Below are 18,040 nucleotides of genomic sequence, written 5' to 3'. Positions count from 1 at the left end.
TGAGGCTTGTTGATGGCTGTACATCTGCTTTTCTGATGCCAGAGAAGATGGACAGTGGCCACATGATGATGCTCTACAAGTGAAGTAGGGGAAGTGAATATCCCGGCATCCCAGGCTGTCCCCTTCATCTTCAAAATCTCAATCAGGCCTGGGGCATCATCCAACAAGCAGGCAAGCCCCTCCTAGAGGTGATGAGAGGCCCTGCTCACCTATGACCACTAGGTGGTGCTCCAATATCACCCAAGGCAAATCCTTCCGCTCTGTCCCAAGTGCCTAGAGAGACTCAGGCGCACCTCCTAAGAGCAAAGTCATTGCTTTGAGGAAGCAGGACGTGGGGGAAACACCAGGGAGATTTGTAGGGTGCCTGTCTGTTTGATTGCCAATCGCCTCTCTATCTTGACTGATGAGTAATGCTCCTTTTGACACACTCCACCAGAAAGCCCAAGACCGGACAGATCTGGTACCATGCAGCTTCTTGCCACCTCCCCACCAGGCAGGTGAAACTCAGGGATGCCCTGGAATCACACTGGAGAAATTTCTTACAGCTGAGAGGCAGGGTCCCAAGCTCATGGTCAAGGTTAGCAAGTCAAGGCGGGACCCAGGACCCCATCAGAGGACCCAAGGCCTTTGGACAGTGGAGCAGTGTCTAGCTAAGGCCCAGGTCCTTTTCTATAACAGGAAGTGCAGGAGCAGAGCCAGGCACACCAGCAGGGGGACAATCGGCATGGATCATTTTAAAGAACGGCTTACTGGGTGCTTCAGAAGGTCAATGTTATGACTAAAAGCAGCAACAAGACCAGGGACTAAGAAAAATAGGGTGCGCGTGTGCACACACATGCACACACACACACATACACACATGTAATTACTGACTTTTTCAGGCTCACATCCTGTCTTATTCTTGTGAGGAACGTGCTGAACTATTTGGGGGCAATGTCTTGGTGTCTGCAACTCACCACCCAGTACACGTGACTCTAGGACACAGAGCGGAAGTGGGAAGACAGCACACAGGCTAGCTGATGAGTCCAGGTGGGCAGGGTAGTCATTACAGCATCTTTTGGAATTTCCTGCATGCTTTAAACCTGTTCCAAGACTGTGGAAAAAATGAATATGCCTCCATTCATCTTTCTGGATAAGGAGATGGTCCGTTCCTGGAGAACGGCTGTGGGAGATAGTTCTCCAAGCCCAGCAGCTACTACCATTGCCGTAAAAGCAGCGACTGTTACCTGCAGGGAACTGTCAACAAGATCCAGCCTGCGTAGAAGGGGGTGGAGTGGGGGGGGTCATTAGACCTTCATCTGAGATCCCAGCCACTCCCTGTGTCCCCCCCCCCCCCCCCCCCCCCCCGCCCACCTCAGCTGCATGTCATTTTGCCCCAGGACCAAGTGGTTTTGGAAGATGTACAGGGAGTGGAAAGAACTGAAGGGCAGACAGCATGTCTCCCTAGGCAACAGTTGCAGCAGATGCCCTGAGCACAGCCCGAGTAGAATAGCTTAGACAGCTGACCCCCGGCTGAGGTCCAAGATGGTCTGTGGGTGGGATGGCACTTTCTGAGCCGGGAGAAGGCCAGCTCAGGCGTCTGCACTGGCTGATGGGGCTGCTAAAAACCTCTGGCACGCCTCTGTGCAGGCGAATCTCATTGCTGCCCCAGCTTCCCATGAAGCTCCTGCCCGAGTGTCCCCCCTTTCTAAGGACACTGGCTGTGTTATGTTGGCATCCCTCTTACTCTGACTCAGGTACTCAAGTCCAAAGTCCAAAGTTTGGGTGTAGAGACACCCCGTGAGACTTGAAAGGGGCATATAGGATCAAAATGGTTGGGGTAAAGCCTCTCAGGGATTCTCCTCTGAGCGGGAAGGAGGGTGACGTGCCCACATGTGTTAGTGGCTGCCAGGATTCTGCAAGGGACAAGGAACAGGGTATGTTCAGCGTGGTGAGGGACACCATGTGTCTCTGTACTGGTGGAACCAAGTAATGCATTTGCCCAGACAGCAGGCATAGTACTGAACATGAACCCAGTGGACACCACAGGTTCTGGGCAATGGCACCATGCCACTTCCTGGGCTGTAGTGCATGTTCTTTGTCCTGAAGGGTGCTGGAATGGTGCTCTGGGGATGGGGCTCCTAGGACCATCTCTATATCTTCTAATTTTTGCAGCAAACCCAAAATAGCCCTAAAAGTCAGTCTTGGAAATGCATTAAGAGGAGGACATGGGTCTCACCAGGGGAGTTATGCTGCCTTTATGTGGGACCAAGTACCTTATACACTGTAGTGTGTGATCCCCCTGGCTTATGCAGTGTGCAAGCTGAGTATACATTCGGGGTAGCTTGGGTGGGTGGGAGCTTGTGGAAGCAAGTGACCAAGGAAGGGGCACCCCATTTTCTGGGCAGTGGTGTGGCTTTGGGGGGGGACGACAAGAATTTACAAGAACACCAATATCAACATTCTCTTCTTTCCATCCATTCAGGTTATTAGGGGATCAGGGCCAAGCTCTGCAGGGCCTGGTAAGGAGGTGTCTCAGCTGTTTAGGGGGCAAGTCGGAGCCTTTTCTTTCCAAAGAGGCTACTGGGCTCTGAGCTTCTTTCCTGGCTAACCTCCCACGAGAGAAAACATCTTTGTTATCACGCAGCTACAGGTGCACGGTGAAGAAGGCAGCACTTTATTAGATTAAAGGAAAGCAGGGAAGAGGGAGGGTGGGGGAGGCTCTGCAGGGGAGGGGGGCGGGGGCGGGGGGGGAGGCTCTGTAGGGAGGGGGCGGGTGGTGTCGGGCCCAGCATCACTGTCATCACGAGCTCGAGCTCGGCTGGGCTGTCGTCAGTGCGGAGAGAACTTGGCACCTCCATCCAGCGGGAGGCAGCTCAGCCGGCACCGCAGGCCGGGTACGGTCACGTCCCTCAGGGCTGCCCTCCTCCTGCCGAAGCGGCCCACAGGCCTGATCCCACGGCCTGTGTACCAGGCTGGATTGATGTCAGGGGCTGGGAAGGAAAGATCCAGAGCAGCATATGGGGTACACGACACACAGGTGCAGTGTCTCCCACACAGAACCCCTAAGCTGATGGAAACCAGGGCACCAGGCCATGTTGGCACCCAACCCGATGAAAGTGGCCAGGGCATATCTGGTCAGTGGTGTGGCTTTGGGAAACTAATTTAGATGTATACCAGGAGAGACATTCCCTCCCTGTCCCACTCCATTCCACCCCCTCACCACCACCAAGTTCTTAAGGGACCCAGCCAAGATGGGTGGGGGCATGGTGAGGACAGGAGAGGCCCATTCAATAGGATCTTGTTACCAAGAGGTCAGCCTCTAGAGTGAGCACATGGCAGGGTAGCTTTGACTTAGGAGATGGCCAAGCCCCATTCAGGTGCTGAGCACTCAAGGCATCTAGGGAGGGTATGGAGGGGAGGGCGAGAGGGGTTGCCCACCACAAGCCAGGCACTTACTGCGTGTCTCCATGGAGTGCTGGTGGGCTCGGCTGGAAGCTCCTGGGAGGACCAAGGCTAACAGCAGCAGGCACAGAAGCCACGCCCTCAGAGTTGCCATGCTTCTGGCTCCCTCGATGATGCCCTGGAGACGGGATCTCACAGGGGACGGTATAGCCTGGGGGTCGAGGTGTAAGAGTAAGTTGTCTGCACAAAGCTGGGACCCTAGGTTGTGTGTGCAGACGCACATGTGTGTTTGGTACATGTGTGTGCACATGAGATATACAAATGCGTGTGTTTGGTGCACATAGCCACACTTCTCCGGAGAGAGGTGTGTGAGCTGTGCACAGGTGGCTGTCTTGGGACATTCTTGGGCTTGTCTGTCCATCTGTGTGAGGAGCCAGGAGGTAAGCACCCAGGTCATGGTGGGAAGCAGTTTTATGGGGAGGCCCGGGGGCAGCAGAGATGGGGGAAGAATTTTCTGGACCTCAGAGGTACTTAAGGGTTTGGGAGTTTGGGACTTAACTGCCCAATCCTTCACACTTGCCTCAGGATCTCCTGACATTGAGAGACAGGCAGGCCATGGAGAACACAGCATCCTCCATCCCTAGTGAGTACATACCCCACCGCCCCCACAGTAACCCAGGACTTCAGACCTAGTTTGCTGAGACTCCAGAATGAATCTGTGGCACCTGCTTCTCCTCACAGTGCCCTTTTGAGTGACAGAGGCTGATGCTGTGTATGGGAAGGAGTACCCTGCTGGAGTACCCCTCCTTGTCCACACCCCTGACATTTCAGTTCCCATTAGAAGATGCTCTAGGGCCTCAAATTCTTCAAGGAAGACCTTTAGCTGACCTTGACTTCCTAGCCCCTCCTTGACCACACAGAAAGATTTGTCCATCAGAATTCTTTAAAATGCCTACTCCTTCCTCTTCACAGCATTGCTGGGGTGCCCCACACAGGGCAGGGGAGCCCCAGCTAGAGGAAATGGAGGTGCCACCATGAATCATTATAGAGACTTGGTCCACTCAGGCTAGGTGATGGATACCCAGAATGCTAGTTGACCCTGATTCCTGAGCTCCAAGCACCCACTTTCTGGAGCACAGTAGACCTTGTCTGCTCAAGTGTGTCTTCTGGGCTCTGTTTGAGAAGGTGCCCCTCAGTGGGACACCTTCACCTGCCCTCCACCATGGACAGCTCTTCAATGTCAGAGTCCCTAGGAGAGGGTGTGATCTCGGACCCCAGACTGTGGGTAGCTCTCTCTGCTTGTCCTGCTTGGTCCCCGCACCTGGCCGCCAGGTGAGCGTGGCAGAGAAAAGACTTGCTGGCAGTCACAGCACCCCCCCCCCCCGCCCCAACACTGCCAAGCTACTCACCTGCTGTCCCTTGAGTGTGGCGACAAGGCTGCCTGGGTGTGAGGTGACGCCTGCCTGACCGCTCACCTTTTATAGGCTAACAAGGAGGCAACAGACGCCCCTGGCCCCTCCTTGAGATGGCGTCTTTGCTTATAGCCAGCTGTCCCCAACTGCGTCTCCTCCCTCATCAAGACACTCCGTCTTTTTGCTTTCCTTTCTTTTTACCTTAAAAAAAAAAAAAAAACACTCTCACCAGCAGTGTGATTTGTTCCTTCCTGAATTATATAATTTCATTTGGGCCAAGTGGCTTTAAAACACATTAACCGCCCCTCTTCACGCTCGCCTTTGGGCAGACTCCGCAGTTACGTGTCCACCCATCCTCTCAATGGGAGGCGGCCATCGAACTGAAATATGCCCTCTTCCGAACGCTCTTCTCCCCCTTTCCTGCCTCACCTGAGCCATGGCTTCCTGGAATGGTGGCCAGGAAGTCTCTCGCACCCAGGTGGGTGCTTCCTGTTCTGGCTGTCCCCTCAGCTTGCTTATCCACACCCAGGGTCTTTAGACACATTTCCTCTATTCCATCCTGCCAAGTTTATTTTTTATAAAACAAAGAGAAGTTTTTGGTGTTGTGGTATACAACTGTAATCCCAGCACTCAGGAAAGTGAAGCAGGAGGATGGCTATGAGTTCAAGACCAACCTGTTCCAATACAACAAAACAAAAAATTGAAAACAGAGAGAGCTCCTTTTATTATAAAGAAAGTTTAAAGGTGGTACTCGGCAGTGTTCTAGCTATAATCCCAGTGCTGAGGCAGACAGAGCAGAGACAGAAGAGCCTCAAAGCTCATTGGCCAGTCAACTTAGCCAAATTGACGACCTCCAGGTTCAAAAGAAGAACTTGGAGAAATGATTGAGGAAGATCTCCGGCGTTGATCTCTGGTGTCTACACACATGTGCCCCACATAAATGTGTACATACCCCATACTTCACATATACAAAACAAAAGTTCTAAAAAGCAAGTTTATTTTGCTGTAAAAGCAATTTACAAGTAATGAGAAAAAAATTAGTGCACTTAAAAATAGAGAAAAGAGCCCAGATAATGTGCAAAGGCTAGTGTTTTCACTCCGGGTGTGCCTTCTGGTGAGTTCCCTGCACCTGCTGGGTTGACTCATCCTGTTCACAGGTGCTGAGCCTCATTCTTCTTACCATCACAGCCTGGAATTGTTAAAGTACCTGTAGATCTATGCTGTTGAAAATAACTATGTAGCATTCTGTCATTTAACTTGGACCCATCACCACCTTGTCAATAGTTACAGATTATATGAAATGTCATTTAAGTGGAATAGAACATTCTTCAAGGAACTATGCGTGAGAAGAGACAAAGCAGGCGGACTCCCTGGGATCATCATTTCCTGGCCTCCATCAGATGTGTAGAAAAAGCTTCAGGCTGCCACTTCACCCTTTGGGGACTTGGTCAATGCAACATCCGTGTTCTCAAGGCATGGCTGCCTCTTCCTTGGCAGAGGAGGGCTCATTGGGAGATGTGGTAGGAGGTGGGTATGGTAAGGAACTCTAGGAGGATGGCATAGCCTGTAGATTAGGGTCACGGGGAGCTTTAAACATTTGCTTGGTGCCTCGGTTCCATCTGTGGATAGCTCAGGCATAAGCATTGATGTCAGCCCAGCCTCCCACCGCGGTGAGAACAGTCATGGTGGGACATGCTCCTGTCCCGGGGGTGGGTCTTGTGGGAGATTTCCCCGGATGCATACTCAGTCATAGGGCCCAAGGGGACTGCTGTGAGACCTTGGGAGGGGGAGTGAGTGTCCTGAACATCATTGTGGGTCTGGGTCTGTCTGTCTGTCTGTCTGTCTGTCTGTCGTCTGTCTGTCTCTGTGTGTGTATGTGTGTGTCTGGGATCATGGGTTTTTTAGCAGAGTAGCTTTATCAAAGTGTAGTATGAACATAGTATCCCTCTCCCAGTCTCCAGTCCCCTCCTCACCCCATACTTGATGGCACCAGGCCAAGGATCTGTGGGATTGAGGGACGCTCTGGACGGCTGGCGATGTTCCAACGGCAGGTGGCAAAGCGCAGGGCAAGTGTGGCCTGGGCTGCTCTTGTGTGCTGCTCTTGCAGTACTCCACAGAACCCCAGCTGTGGGCCTGGCCCGGGTACCTCAGAGCCGAGAAGTGGGATGCCTGGAGGGTTTGACCACAGAGATCAAGGAGCTTTTCCCACATCTTATTGATGGGCCGTGGATCCCAGGACAGGAGAACCAAGCAAGGACTGTTGAATCAGCTTTGGGCACAGCAGAGGGCTTCGTCATCCAGCATAGGCCTGCTCGAGGTGACCAGCACTGAGGCCGCACATAGCCCTAAGTAGCTGCCCTGGGTCTGGTCTAGTGAGCTGCGGCTGTCAGAGGGGAACAATCACAGGGTTGTAGCTGAAGGGACCGTGACTATGGGACATTGGCTGGAATTCTGGACAGTTGACAAAATGAAGAGGGGGGGCATGTGGAGAGGGAGAGGCAGAGGCTGTGAGGGTGCGCCCCCCCCTTGACACCCTGAAGCTGGACGGCTTGTGTCTCTGGGCTGCAGGAGAAAGCTCCGTGTCTTTCCCCACACTCGTACTTAAATGGATTTCTGCTCCTTGCAGTAAAGGGAGCCCCATTTGAACAGGACGCCCTGGCCAAGGCCCCACCTCTTGGTCTTCCTCTAGCTTTCAGCAGCGATGGGGACCCCACTGTTTGGGGGTGCACTGCAAAGCTTTGAAGTCTTTGAGCTCTCATGCTCTGTAGTGGGTCAGACAGTCTTTCCCCAGTTCACAGCCACATAGAACTTCAGGAGACAGTCATCTATGGAAATAGGGTCTTTGGAAGTGTGTTGACTGAGGCGAGCACCCTGGGTAAACTGAGGCAAGCATACCGGGAAAAGGTGGCCCTACACACAACACATGGTGTCCTGGCAAGAGGGCAGCCGTTCAGAACCACACAAGGCAAGGGGCCATGAAGGTGGGGATGGGGACTGATGTCAAGGTAGACTGGGATGGCGGCAGTCCCAGGAGGAGGAAGAGGCACCTACCCCTCTGAACTGCAGATCCCACGGACACCTCAATCGGACTTTTGTCCTCTGAAACTCAGGAGGGCACATCTCCTGTGGCTGTGGCTGGCTTAGTTTGCGGTACTTTGCTAGGAGGACACGGGACACGAACGTGGGACTCCTGAGATGTGGGTCTCTGAACCGGTGGGAGGTTCCTTTCTGAAGTTCATTCTCAGAGTACCCTAGGCTGTTTGTGGCCCTGGCCTGGGTGTTCTCTGGACTCCTGGGACATGACACAAGCCGATGGGAAGAGGCAGCCCTGGGAGTAGGAGACTGCCTCCCTGGAGTGGCAGGAAGGCTGTGAAGAGCAGACTAGGCAATCATGAGCAAGATTGGTTCTGATGCACTTGGTTTGGAGAACCTAAATTCTGACAAATTCCAAAGCCGTCATTTGTGTGAGCTACAAACCTAAGTTTAAAGCATGAGCTGTCTTGAAAGTGAGGTCCCTATGTAGTGCACCCCAAAAGCCTGTGTTAGAGGCTTGGCCTCAATGTTGTCCTGCAGTTGGTGGTTATGGCGGCAGAAACTCTGGGGTGGGGGTCAGCGTTATGGCTCCTGTCTGTGACCCACAAGGAGATTTGAAGAACAATGTCTGTGTGTGTGTGGGGTGTGAGGAATCTAGCCCTCCTCACTCACTCTCTGTAACTGTGCACTCTCCCATCATACCCACAGACACTCTTGCATCTGTCTCTCTCCCTCGCAGTTAGGAACGCGAACATGCTCAGGGCCTCCATTCTGTCTGTGAATGTGGCTCAACAAAGCCAAGAGACAGGCTAAAGGATCACAGCAAAAGGGGATCTAGGTGTCCTGATAGAGAGCATCATCCGAGGATAAAATCACGTCAGCTTGTATCTCCTGGGTCAGAGGCTGGCAGGCGCCCTGGCTCTGGCCAGTGGCTCGGTGACAGCCGGAAGTCTGAGAACTTGCTGTCTCCCAAGTGGACCCGCACAGGAAGTTCTTCTTATTTCTCACTGGGATGGTGATTATAAGCAACCGTGAGCATCAGGAGGCACAGAGCCCGTGGGGATGCGATGACTGTGTGGAAGAAACAGTGTGGGGTGCTTTGTGGTGCTCTTCTGTGTCTGTGTGTCTCCTTTTAGGGCTGCTGGGCCATCACGGGTTTCTGCAGAGCACAAACACACACATTTCATTCGGGTGTGCACATGGGTTCATGTGCAAAGTGTACACACAGATGTATAAAAAACTACTCACAATTATGCTACAGATACAGATGTAACAGAGAAACATACAAATATACAGGTGTTCAGACAGGTGGGGATATAAACACAAACTTAGATATATGTATTTACACACGCACACATGTTGACACACACAGATATACACACCAGCATGTGCACATAGAGCTAATGTATGTATATACAGAGAGACATGTGCTGGACACACAGACACACACACAGAAGCATGTACACTGATACCCATGTGGGCAGGCACAGACATACATACCAGCGTGTACATGATACATGGACACACACATAGACACAGACATAGATATGTATGAAGAAAAACATGTGGGTGTGAATACATATAGACCCAGTCTCAGACATGTGAATGTACACACGGTACACAGGTACACAGGCAAGACCCGGTTCTGTGTATTCACATGTGCACACACGCTCAGTTGCTTGTGTTTGTACCAGCCTTAGTCAATCCCTTGGTTGCTTTCTTTGTTTTTGTCTTTCAATACAGGGTCTCTCTACACAGTCCTAGCTGTCCTGAAACTCACTATGTAGACCAGGCTGGCCTCGAACTCACAGAGACCCACCTGCCTCTGCCTCCCGAGTGCTGGGATTAAAGGCATGTGCCACCGTGACTGGCTTCTTCTTTTTTTAATTTATCTTCTCTGTAACTCTGTTTTCCCAGATACGAGTTTCCAGTCACTGTGTGCATGGAAAACATTTGACGCTCCAGAGCTTTCAATGACAGGGAGCTTGATTTCAAGATGGTTAAGATTTAATTGGCAGGCATGCCCTGTATCGTCCTCCGCTCTCCTTAAGGGATGACTACCCCCAGCTATGAGGGTCAGGTAGACTGATTCCTGGCCTCAGTGTGGAGTATAGGGAGGGCATCCCTGCCCTACCACTCGCCGCGGTGGGCATGCGGACTCCAGCAAAGGCGAGGTCTCCAACCTCATGAACGTCTTTCTACTGTTTCTGTATCTCTGTCCTGTGACACGCTGGCCTTTAAACATGGAGTTCATGACGGTGAGAGGCCATGATTCCTGTGGGCTCCCCAGTGGGGCCTATATACTGAGAGGATGGACGGGGTACTGGCTGCATTCTGTCTTTCGAGGAAGATGAGCTTGCAGGGTGTGGCAGGTTCATTGAGCTCCTGTGTGGAAGCTTTCTCTGGAGCCTGGCCACAAGCCTGCCTGGCTGCCGCCTCTACTCACTGTGGTCTCTGCCCCTGCTGCAGCTCTTCCAGAGATGGGGGAGGGAATTTAGAAGATGCCCTGGATTATCTTACTCAGTCCCCTTCTGCTCATGAGAAGAACACATACAGAACACAGGGAACAGTGTGAGCAGAGGTTCCCAGGACACAGAGGTTGCCTCTCCTGGAGAGGGCTCAGGGACCCCAGGCCAAAGCACCTATTTAGTGGCAGAAGAAGGGCTAGCTGGGGGCTTGAGGGTTGTTCCCTTTCATCATGTGATGCCTACATGGACTGATTAGGGTTGGTGCTGGTTATAGAATTCAGCTAAAACTCGCTTGCTGAGCACATATTAAAATTGAAGAGACAGCAAAGAGCTGACTGGTACATGGAGACCTGTCCTTGGAGGAGGTTCCATTTGGGATCCAAGATACAGAGAGACAGTGTTGTCATGAGCTATGAGCGTGACATGTGGCCTGTGCAGACTGCTGTTGTGAGGGGCCTCATGCAGAGGATAATGGCTGAGGCCACCCTTGATGCTTTGCATTGAAATACCTTTCCCCGGTGGTCATTAATATTCAGCCTAGATAGCAGGAAGATTCAGACATACATTTTAAATCAATACTTAGACCACCCCGAGAGAACTACTGCTTTCCCTGTGTCATGGGTGACCAACTCCAGGGTCCTGTGCATGCTGAACAGACAGCCTGCCACCAAGCTACACCTCTAGCCCAAGGCAATTTTTTAAGAAAACAATAAATCTGGAGCTCAGTCTCCTTGGACAAGGTTTGAAGAATCGAGCCAGGCAGATCTCTGCTCACCCATGAAACCAGAAGTAAGCTGAGGTAAACATTGGACAGTGCACTGGGTTGGTAAAATAGGGGGAGGGAGAGATTCGGGGGCAGGGGTTGGCATAGCTTGGATGTAGGGTGTCCCTCAAGGTTCGTATATTGGAGGTTTGGTCCCAGTGTGGTGATGGACCTTGATAGGCTGGCCTTAGTGCGAGCTCTGTAGGTCATTGGGGGGCATGCCTTTGGAAAGGATTAAAGACATTCTCTTGGGGCCCAGTGAGATGGCTCAGTGGTTAAGAGCGCCTCCTGCTCTTCCAGAAGACCCGAGTTTGGTTCTCAGCACCCACATCCAGGTGGCAAACAACCAGCTGTACCCCTGGCTCCAGGGGATCCAATGGCCTTTTTGCAGGTACCCACACACATGGCACATCCTGGCATATACTCACACAGATACACACCCTCACATAGATACACACTTTTTAAAGTCTGCATCTGGCTCCTGTTCCTCCTGAATGTTCCTTGCTCTGTCTGGTGAAATGATCTCTCCTCACAGATATTCCCACCATTACAAGCATCTGCTAATGCTGATTATGTTCTTGAACTGTGAGTCAGGTAACCCTATTTTCTCTGTAAGTAGCCTGCCTGCCTAGTGTATTTATTTCATTACAGTAATGAAATCTGGACTAACACAAAGTGTGTTTAGGCCTTGACTAAGGACACTTGTCACTGTCACCATGAGTATCTCCAGAGATGAGGGCCACAACCTTGTCATCTGACAGGTCACAGTGTCGTGTTTGAGTGGAACTGCTGGGCATGCCCTTGACTCAGCGCAGAGGCCTAAGGCAGTTCACAGCTGTTCTTGTGTCCAGTGCTCATGTTGCTGAACTGAGGGCCTCAGGGGTCAAATGGGGGTCTTCATGGTCCACCCTCTGTATCTAGTGGCCCTGCCTGGCCCGAGGGCTCACTGGAGAGCAGCCTTGTAGCTTCTGGATCGCGATCCCTTCCCAGAGCTGAGCCTGCCCCTTGGGAACTGGGTGCTGACTGTTCCTGCCATTCTTCCTCCTCGCTGGACTCGGGTGCTTTAAAGAAACGTCTTCACTTCTCCTTTTGCAGATTGATGCTTACCCCCAGCTCCCACCTCCCTTTCGCTCTCGTCTAAGACTCAGTATCAACACGTGAAGCTGACAGGTCACATGGAGAGAGGAGACATTACCGCGAAGATGTGGCTGGCCGTCCCTCTCCTCCCGTTGGGGTTCCTCTGTGTCAGAGAGCCACGGTACACTGATTTCCGATCAAAAGAACCACCATCTATGCCTTTGGGAAAACAGAGGGGAGGCGCTTAGTGAGCCAAAGACCAATCAAAAAGAGCTCTTATCTACTTCAGACATTGGACGGCAGCGCACCATCAACGTGGACATGTCCTCTGTCGAGGAGGTTTCACACCGTGATACACTTTGCCAAGAGCACTCAATGGTTGTGTGAATACCAGCTCAGAATGCTTTTACCTCTTTTAAGAGCCAGGGCTGCTAAGAAAGTAGGCAGGGCCGATAGGAAAAGGGTGGGGCCAGTGGCCAGGAGGCGGGGCCAGCGGGAAAGATGGGGGCCAGTGAGAAAGGAGGCGGGGCCAAAGCGTTTAGGTGGCCGGAGCTGGAGTTTGCGCCTTTTCTCGTGGCCCTGGAATAACAGGGACTTAGGACACTTGGGTCAGGGGCACATGTATCTTCTGCCACGCAATTCTGTGACGGGACAAGGGACCTGAGGTGAGGGGTGCTGGGGCTCTGGTCCTCAGAGCAGAAGGCTTTTAGGCCTGTGGCTGCAGAGATGAGGGCCATGGCCTCCAGCCTTAACCAACTGTTTGTGTTTAGGTGAGGGGGCTGGACAAAAACCGATACCTGCATGGCTCAGGGGGGAGTTTCCTGACTGAGGGGGTGGGATTGACTCACAGTACGCCAGAGTCCTGAGAGTCTTCCTAGACCCATATTCAGTGATGCGCTACACATCAGGCCGGTGTCTCTCCCCTCCCCTCCCCTCCCCTCCCCTCCCCTCCCCTCCCCTCCCCTCCCCTCCCCTCCCCTCCCCTCCCCTCCCCTCCCCTCCCCTCCCCTCCCCTCTCCTCCCCTCCCCTCCCCTCCCCTCCCCTCCCCTCCCCTCCCCTCCCCTCCCCTCCCCTCCCCTCCCCTCCCCTCTCCTCCCCTCCCCATGTCTTCCCCTCCCCTCCCCATGTCTTCCCCTCCCCTCCCCTCCCCATGTCCCCCCATCCCCTCCTCTTCCCATGTCCTCCCATCCCCTCCCCTCCCCTTCCCTCCCCATGACCTCCCATCCCCTTCTCTCTCCCCCTCCATCTCCCCTCCCCTCCCCTTCCCTCCCTTTCCTCTCCCCTCCTCTTCCCTTTCCTCTCTCCCTCCCTCCCTCCCCCTCTCTCCCTTTCCCTCCCCTCCCAAACCTTCCCTCTCTCCCCCCTCCATCTCCCCCCTCTCCCTTTCCCTCCCCCCTTGCGTCCCCCTCTCCCTTTTGTTTTTGAGAGCTGACTTATAGCCGCACAGCTGTGATGTTATTCATTCCCAGGAGGGTGCATATGAACATACATTCCATCCCCAGGATTAGGCTCTGCCTGACGGAGCTCTTGTAAGGATCACAGCACCGAGTGGAGAGGATTCAGCTGGCTTCGCAGGCCTATGGATGACCTGCCATGGGACCATGCGGGAAGACCCAGTGATGAGCCATCTTGCCTACACACTGGCACTGAGACAGTGATAGGAAAGAACTGGAAAGGGACACTCAGGGCCTGCAATGGCCTGGCAGTGGGATGCTCTGGCCTTGGGCTGAGTGTGAGCGGCCTCTTGGCAGGACCCAGCCGGTTCTTGAAGACAGCCACAAAGAGGACTTGGGCTCACCTCTGTCCTCTTGTTGCACACTCCTGTGTTTGGAGGATGGCAGAAACTGCCCTTTAAGATTAAACCGTGATGTTCCAGAGCCTCAACATCTCAACAGCAGCCCCTCATCGATCCCTCTCTAAGTTAACCCTGACTGCCAGGGCCTAGGTGCCCAGGGTACCAGCCCTGATCTTCAAGTGAGCAGGGTTTGTGCTGGGACCTCAGTGGATGCAAAGAGGTCTCTTCCTGGGCTCTGCTTCGCATCTGGCAGGAGGTAAGGACCCTCCTCCGCCATACACTCCCACCACCCCAGTGTGCTACCCAAGGGCATGGGGGAAGCTGAGACTTGACCCTCTGAACTACAAGCCAGAATAAATCTTCATTCCTTTGAGCTTCTCAACAGGAATTTTCACAGTGATAGAAGTCGTCACTGGTACACTTCTATATGCCCAGGACAAAGCTGATGTCCTCGTCACCACAGAGACCTCAAAGTCTTCTAACTGCCGGATAGTCTGTGCTTCCTGCAGGGACTGTTTACACTGAAACCATGGAAACACAGGCACTATCAGCACCACCTGCACTTGCTTAGAGTGACCCGGGACACCATGCACGGGCCCTGAGGTGGCACAGGGGCCTTTCTGGGTGTTCTACAGAGTCAGGGCCTGGCGTGGCTCCCGTGGATTAGAGAGGAGTGTGCAGAGCCTGGCTGGCTGTGTTCCTCCCCTGAGCTCATTTCTCAGTAGTATTGAAGCAGGCAGGGGAACAGGTGGCTCTTACCTTGACCGCTGGGTGAATACTTCCTCCTCTGGAGACAGGGCACGGCTGTCACCTAGGAGGAAGAGAACATCCCTGGGTGTTCCAAAGTGTAATTTGAACTACTTTGAGACTTTTTTTATTCTGATTTTAACTACCAAGGTCACCTGTTTTCCATTCTCTGCCAAATATTTGAACCCTAATACAGGAATGCACACTATCTGTAAATTATGTGCCAGTGCCTATGTGGAGGAGATGCCAGGGAACTGCCTGCTTTGGCTGGTGGGTTGGAAAGAGTACAGGGACCTGGGTTCGAATCTCAGTGCTGTTGCTTACTAGTGCATGCTAGAACTCGTCCTCAGTGAATGCCACTCTCTTCCTCTGTAACACACGGCTCACAGCTGTAAATTGTCTCCCTATGGCTCCTCTCCACACGGCCACCTCTCTACAACATGCTAAGAAATCCAGTCTCTGTCTGACCTTGTCAGGGGTGGAGAGAGCAATCGGCCCAATTGCCACCGAAACATTCCCTGGTGTCAGGGCTACTCCGGTGTGTCTAGCAGCAGGTCCTGCAGGTAGAACTTGGAGCCTGTAGGCTGGCCTTCTTGGGACTCACAGGAATCCCATGGATGTCAGGACCCAGGGTTCAGTCAGGATCCTGCTGTCATTCCCACAGTTTGACCTTGGCCATACACCCACCTCCCTGCGTGGGGTTCATGTGCCAACATCACAAGGTGTCATTGCCCACCCAACCAGGTTCTGTAATGCTGGTAAAGGGTGACAGAAACCAACAGCTTAGAACTGATAAGCTGACAAGTGGCTGGACTTGCCGTCTGGCACTCAGTGGGTACCTGTGCCAGGGTGGGCAGGGCCTGGAGCAGGCCTGGAGACAGCACCCCAGTCCTGTTCCTGATATCCCCTAGACACAGGGAACTTTCTCCTCCCGGGCCTCTCCTCTACTCACACCTCACAGAGTGTCTTCCTGTGCTGTTTGAGTCCTGGGGCCATTTTCCCATACAGTGGCTCCTGTGGGTTTTCACAACCAGCAATGTGACTCTCCGACAGAGGACAGGTGACAGGCTGCTATGCCTGAGCTGGGTGGCAGAAACATCTGGACACACATGTGGCTCCGGCAAGACCCTTAGCCAAGGCTGATATGTACGGAGAGATAAAAGCCCCAGCTACTTTGACCCTGAGTAGGATAAGTGGGGTGTGACATCCCTGTTCCCAGAGCTGCTTAAAGAACTGAGCCAGGGAGCCTGGGTGTGCCTGACAGAAGTTCCTCCCACCCCCGCCCCCACTTCTGCATCTTGTGGGCTCTCTGGGATTTCCCCGTCTGTGGACCCTTAAGGCATTGCTGAGCTGCTGGGTCCCTCTCCACACCCTGCCTCAGCACTTGCTCTTCTGGGGGAGTTGCCTTGGAAGGCGGTGGTGGAGTGTACCTTGGGCACGTTGGCTTGGTCCTCAGGGTCTGCAGATGGATCCTTTGGGATCCTGTCAAGTCTCTCAGTCACCCGGGGAAGAAAGATCTGGAGACCAAGGAAGAAATATGTTTCCTTGCTGAACCATGAATCGGAGAGTGGAATATTTGTTTAACCAGACAAAGCCGTGTTACATTTGTTCATGCTGCATTTGTTAACGACGTAAAGACGTGTTGCATTTGCGTTAACTAAATAGAATTAACCTGGGCTCAGAGAGGCGGGGTTAGCAACTGGCTGACAGGAAGTAGCAGGGAGGAGCTTAGGGAGGGTTGTTTTAGTTGGGGCGGTGTGGAAGGCAGTGGCTTCTGGGACGCCAACGAAGAAAGTTCGTCAGCTGCTACTTGGACTCTCTAAGCTCACAGGTTTTCACCCTAGCCTCTGACTCTCGAGTTTTGTTAGAGCTATAGAGATTTAGTTAGAACTACCTTTAGAGGCAGCAAAGGGCCATTGTCTGGGGGAACAAATTTCCCCCCAGGCTACGGCCTTAGCAGCCTGGGCAGCTAGTAGTTTGAAGTGGAGCCATTGTAACGATGGGAAAACCAGAAGACATGGCCGTGGACTCGGCAAATTAAAACACACTTTCTGTTTTAGATAGCACCAAGCAGTTTCTGCCGTAGTATGGACTTGAGGTCACACAGGGGATACTCACATGTGAAGGTCACTTTTTTTATATTTTATTCTATTATTTTAATCTGAAACACCACATTGACTGGGCAGTAAGGATTTAATCACTGACCCTACCTAAGGGTGCTGCGGTCATTCTTCTACCCCAACCCCCCCCCCCCCACCATTGCTCTATCCGGAGCCTCTGAGTGGACTTGGGGAAGGATGCCAGGCTCCGGTCACCACCATAAGGACAGGTCCAGCGAGTGGCACCAGCCTTCCCTTCTGTTACTCTAGCCACACCCATCTCAAAATGGCAGTGTAATCAAGTTCTCCATCACCAGATGAGGTTTGACCAGGTAGTGGCTGGGTTCCACATGGGTAGCTGTGTGTATGAATGCATGGGCAGACACTGTATGTGTAGGCCAGAGGACAACCTCGGGGGTCACTCCTTAGATGTTAGCCATCACTTTTTTTTTTTTGAGATAGGGTCTCTTTACCACCCTGCCGCTCACCAAGTAGACTTGGGTGGCTGGCCAGTGAGCCCCAAATCTCTTCCTATTGCTGCTTCCCCAGCCCTGGGCTTATAAGCGTACACCAGCACCACCATGCCTGACATACTTTTCCTTCTTCTGTTTACAAGTTCTGGGGATTGAACTCAGGCTATCATGCTTGTGTGCCAGGCACTTTATAGATCTCTGGTCTTCCCAGCCCATAAGGAGTTTTTTCAGGTCAAAGTGAAAAATGATTAAAAAGCTCCTGTATGGCTCCAGCTCACCCACTGGCTGTGGGAAACATGATTGGCAGCCTCAAGAAAATCAGGGCTTTTACTCCATGGGTTACGGGGAGGTCCTAGGGGGGCACTGTGGGCTACTGAGGAAGTCTCAGGGGACACAGGCTTGGTGTTCCACACCTTCACTCAACTCACCGGGATGTTTGACTTCCTCCGGGGTTTTCCTGAGGGTTTCACAGTGAGCCCCGCTGCCCTCAGGGCTGCAATCCTGGACTCGATGTCTGAGACCTAGAAAAGAGAGGGACAGATGACAGAAGACAGACAGACAGATGCCACTCAACATCCCATCTCAGATCATAAAGATCAGAATCCCAACCGTAGCCTGGTCCTGGGGTCTCTCTCTCTTCTTCCCTGGTTGTGAGGGTCTTGAAGGATGTCTCGGGGTGCTGTGCACATCTGGAGGCACATCTGGAAGGCTGGCTTCCACTAGCAGGATGATGTGTGTGTGCGGGGGCGGGGTCATCTTGCACTAATCCTGACCTGGCCACCTCTGCC

At 52.8% G+C, this 18,040-nt stretch overlaps 2 protein-coding genes across 4 annotated transcripts in view; both read right to left on the bottom strand.

Annotated features, from left to right (window-relative positions):
• Positions 1 to 2,736: 2,736 nt before the first annotated feature.
• On the bottom strand, positions 2,737 to 4,965 carry Prlh (prolactin releasing hormone). Its single transcript, XM_042259673.2, has 3 exons — positions 4,794 to 4,965; positions 3,439 to 3,595; positions 2,737 to 2,972 (listed from the first exon to the last, which is right to left on the bottom strand). Exons 2-3 carry the CDS (start codon positions 3,536 to 3,538, stop codon positions 2,812 to 2,814), a joined length of 261 nt encoding a protein of 86 aa, XP_042115607.1. The 5' UTR covers positions 3,539 to 3,595; positions 4,794 to 4,965; the 3' UTR covers positions 2,737 to 2,811.
• An 811-nt stretch (positions 4,966 to 5,776) lies between these two features.
• The window catches only part of Mlph (melanophilin), a 46,675-nt gene continuing 34,411 nt past the window's right edge, over positions 5,777 to 18,040 (bottom strand). For all 3 annotated transcript variants that reach the window (XM_016007117.3, XM_016007116.3, XM_076549569.1), the window contains 5 exons: positions 17,681 to 17,773; positions 16,111 to 16,197; positions 14,693 to 14,744; positions 12,256 to 12,356; positions 5,777 to 8,988 (listed from right to left, as the gene is read on the bottom strand). In XM_016007117.3, the coding sequence (XP_015862603.1) occupies positions 8,962 to 8,988; positions 12,256 to 12,356; positions 14,693 to 14,744; positions 16,111 to 16,197; positions 17,681 to 17,773 (360 nt within the window). In that variant the 3' untranslated portion in view covers positions 5,777 to 8,961. The remainder of the gene's footprint in view (positions 8,989 to 12,255; positions 12,357 to 14,692; positions 14,745 to 16,110; positions 16,198 to 17,680; positions 17,774 to 18,040) is intronic.

Source organism: Peromyscus maniculatus, chromosome 13 (genome assembly GCF_049852395.1).
Source record: "Peromyscus maniculatus bairdii isolate BWxNUB_F1_BW_parent chromosome 13, HU_Pman_BW_mat_3.1, whole genome shotgun sequence".
Classification (NCBI taxonomy): domain Eukaryota; kingdom Metazoa; phylum Chordata; class Mammalia; order Rodentia; family Cricetidae; genus Peromyscus; species Peromyscus maniculatus.
This window is presented reverse-complemented; position numbering and strand designations above follow the sequence as displayed.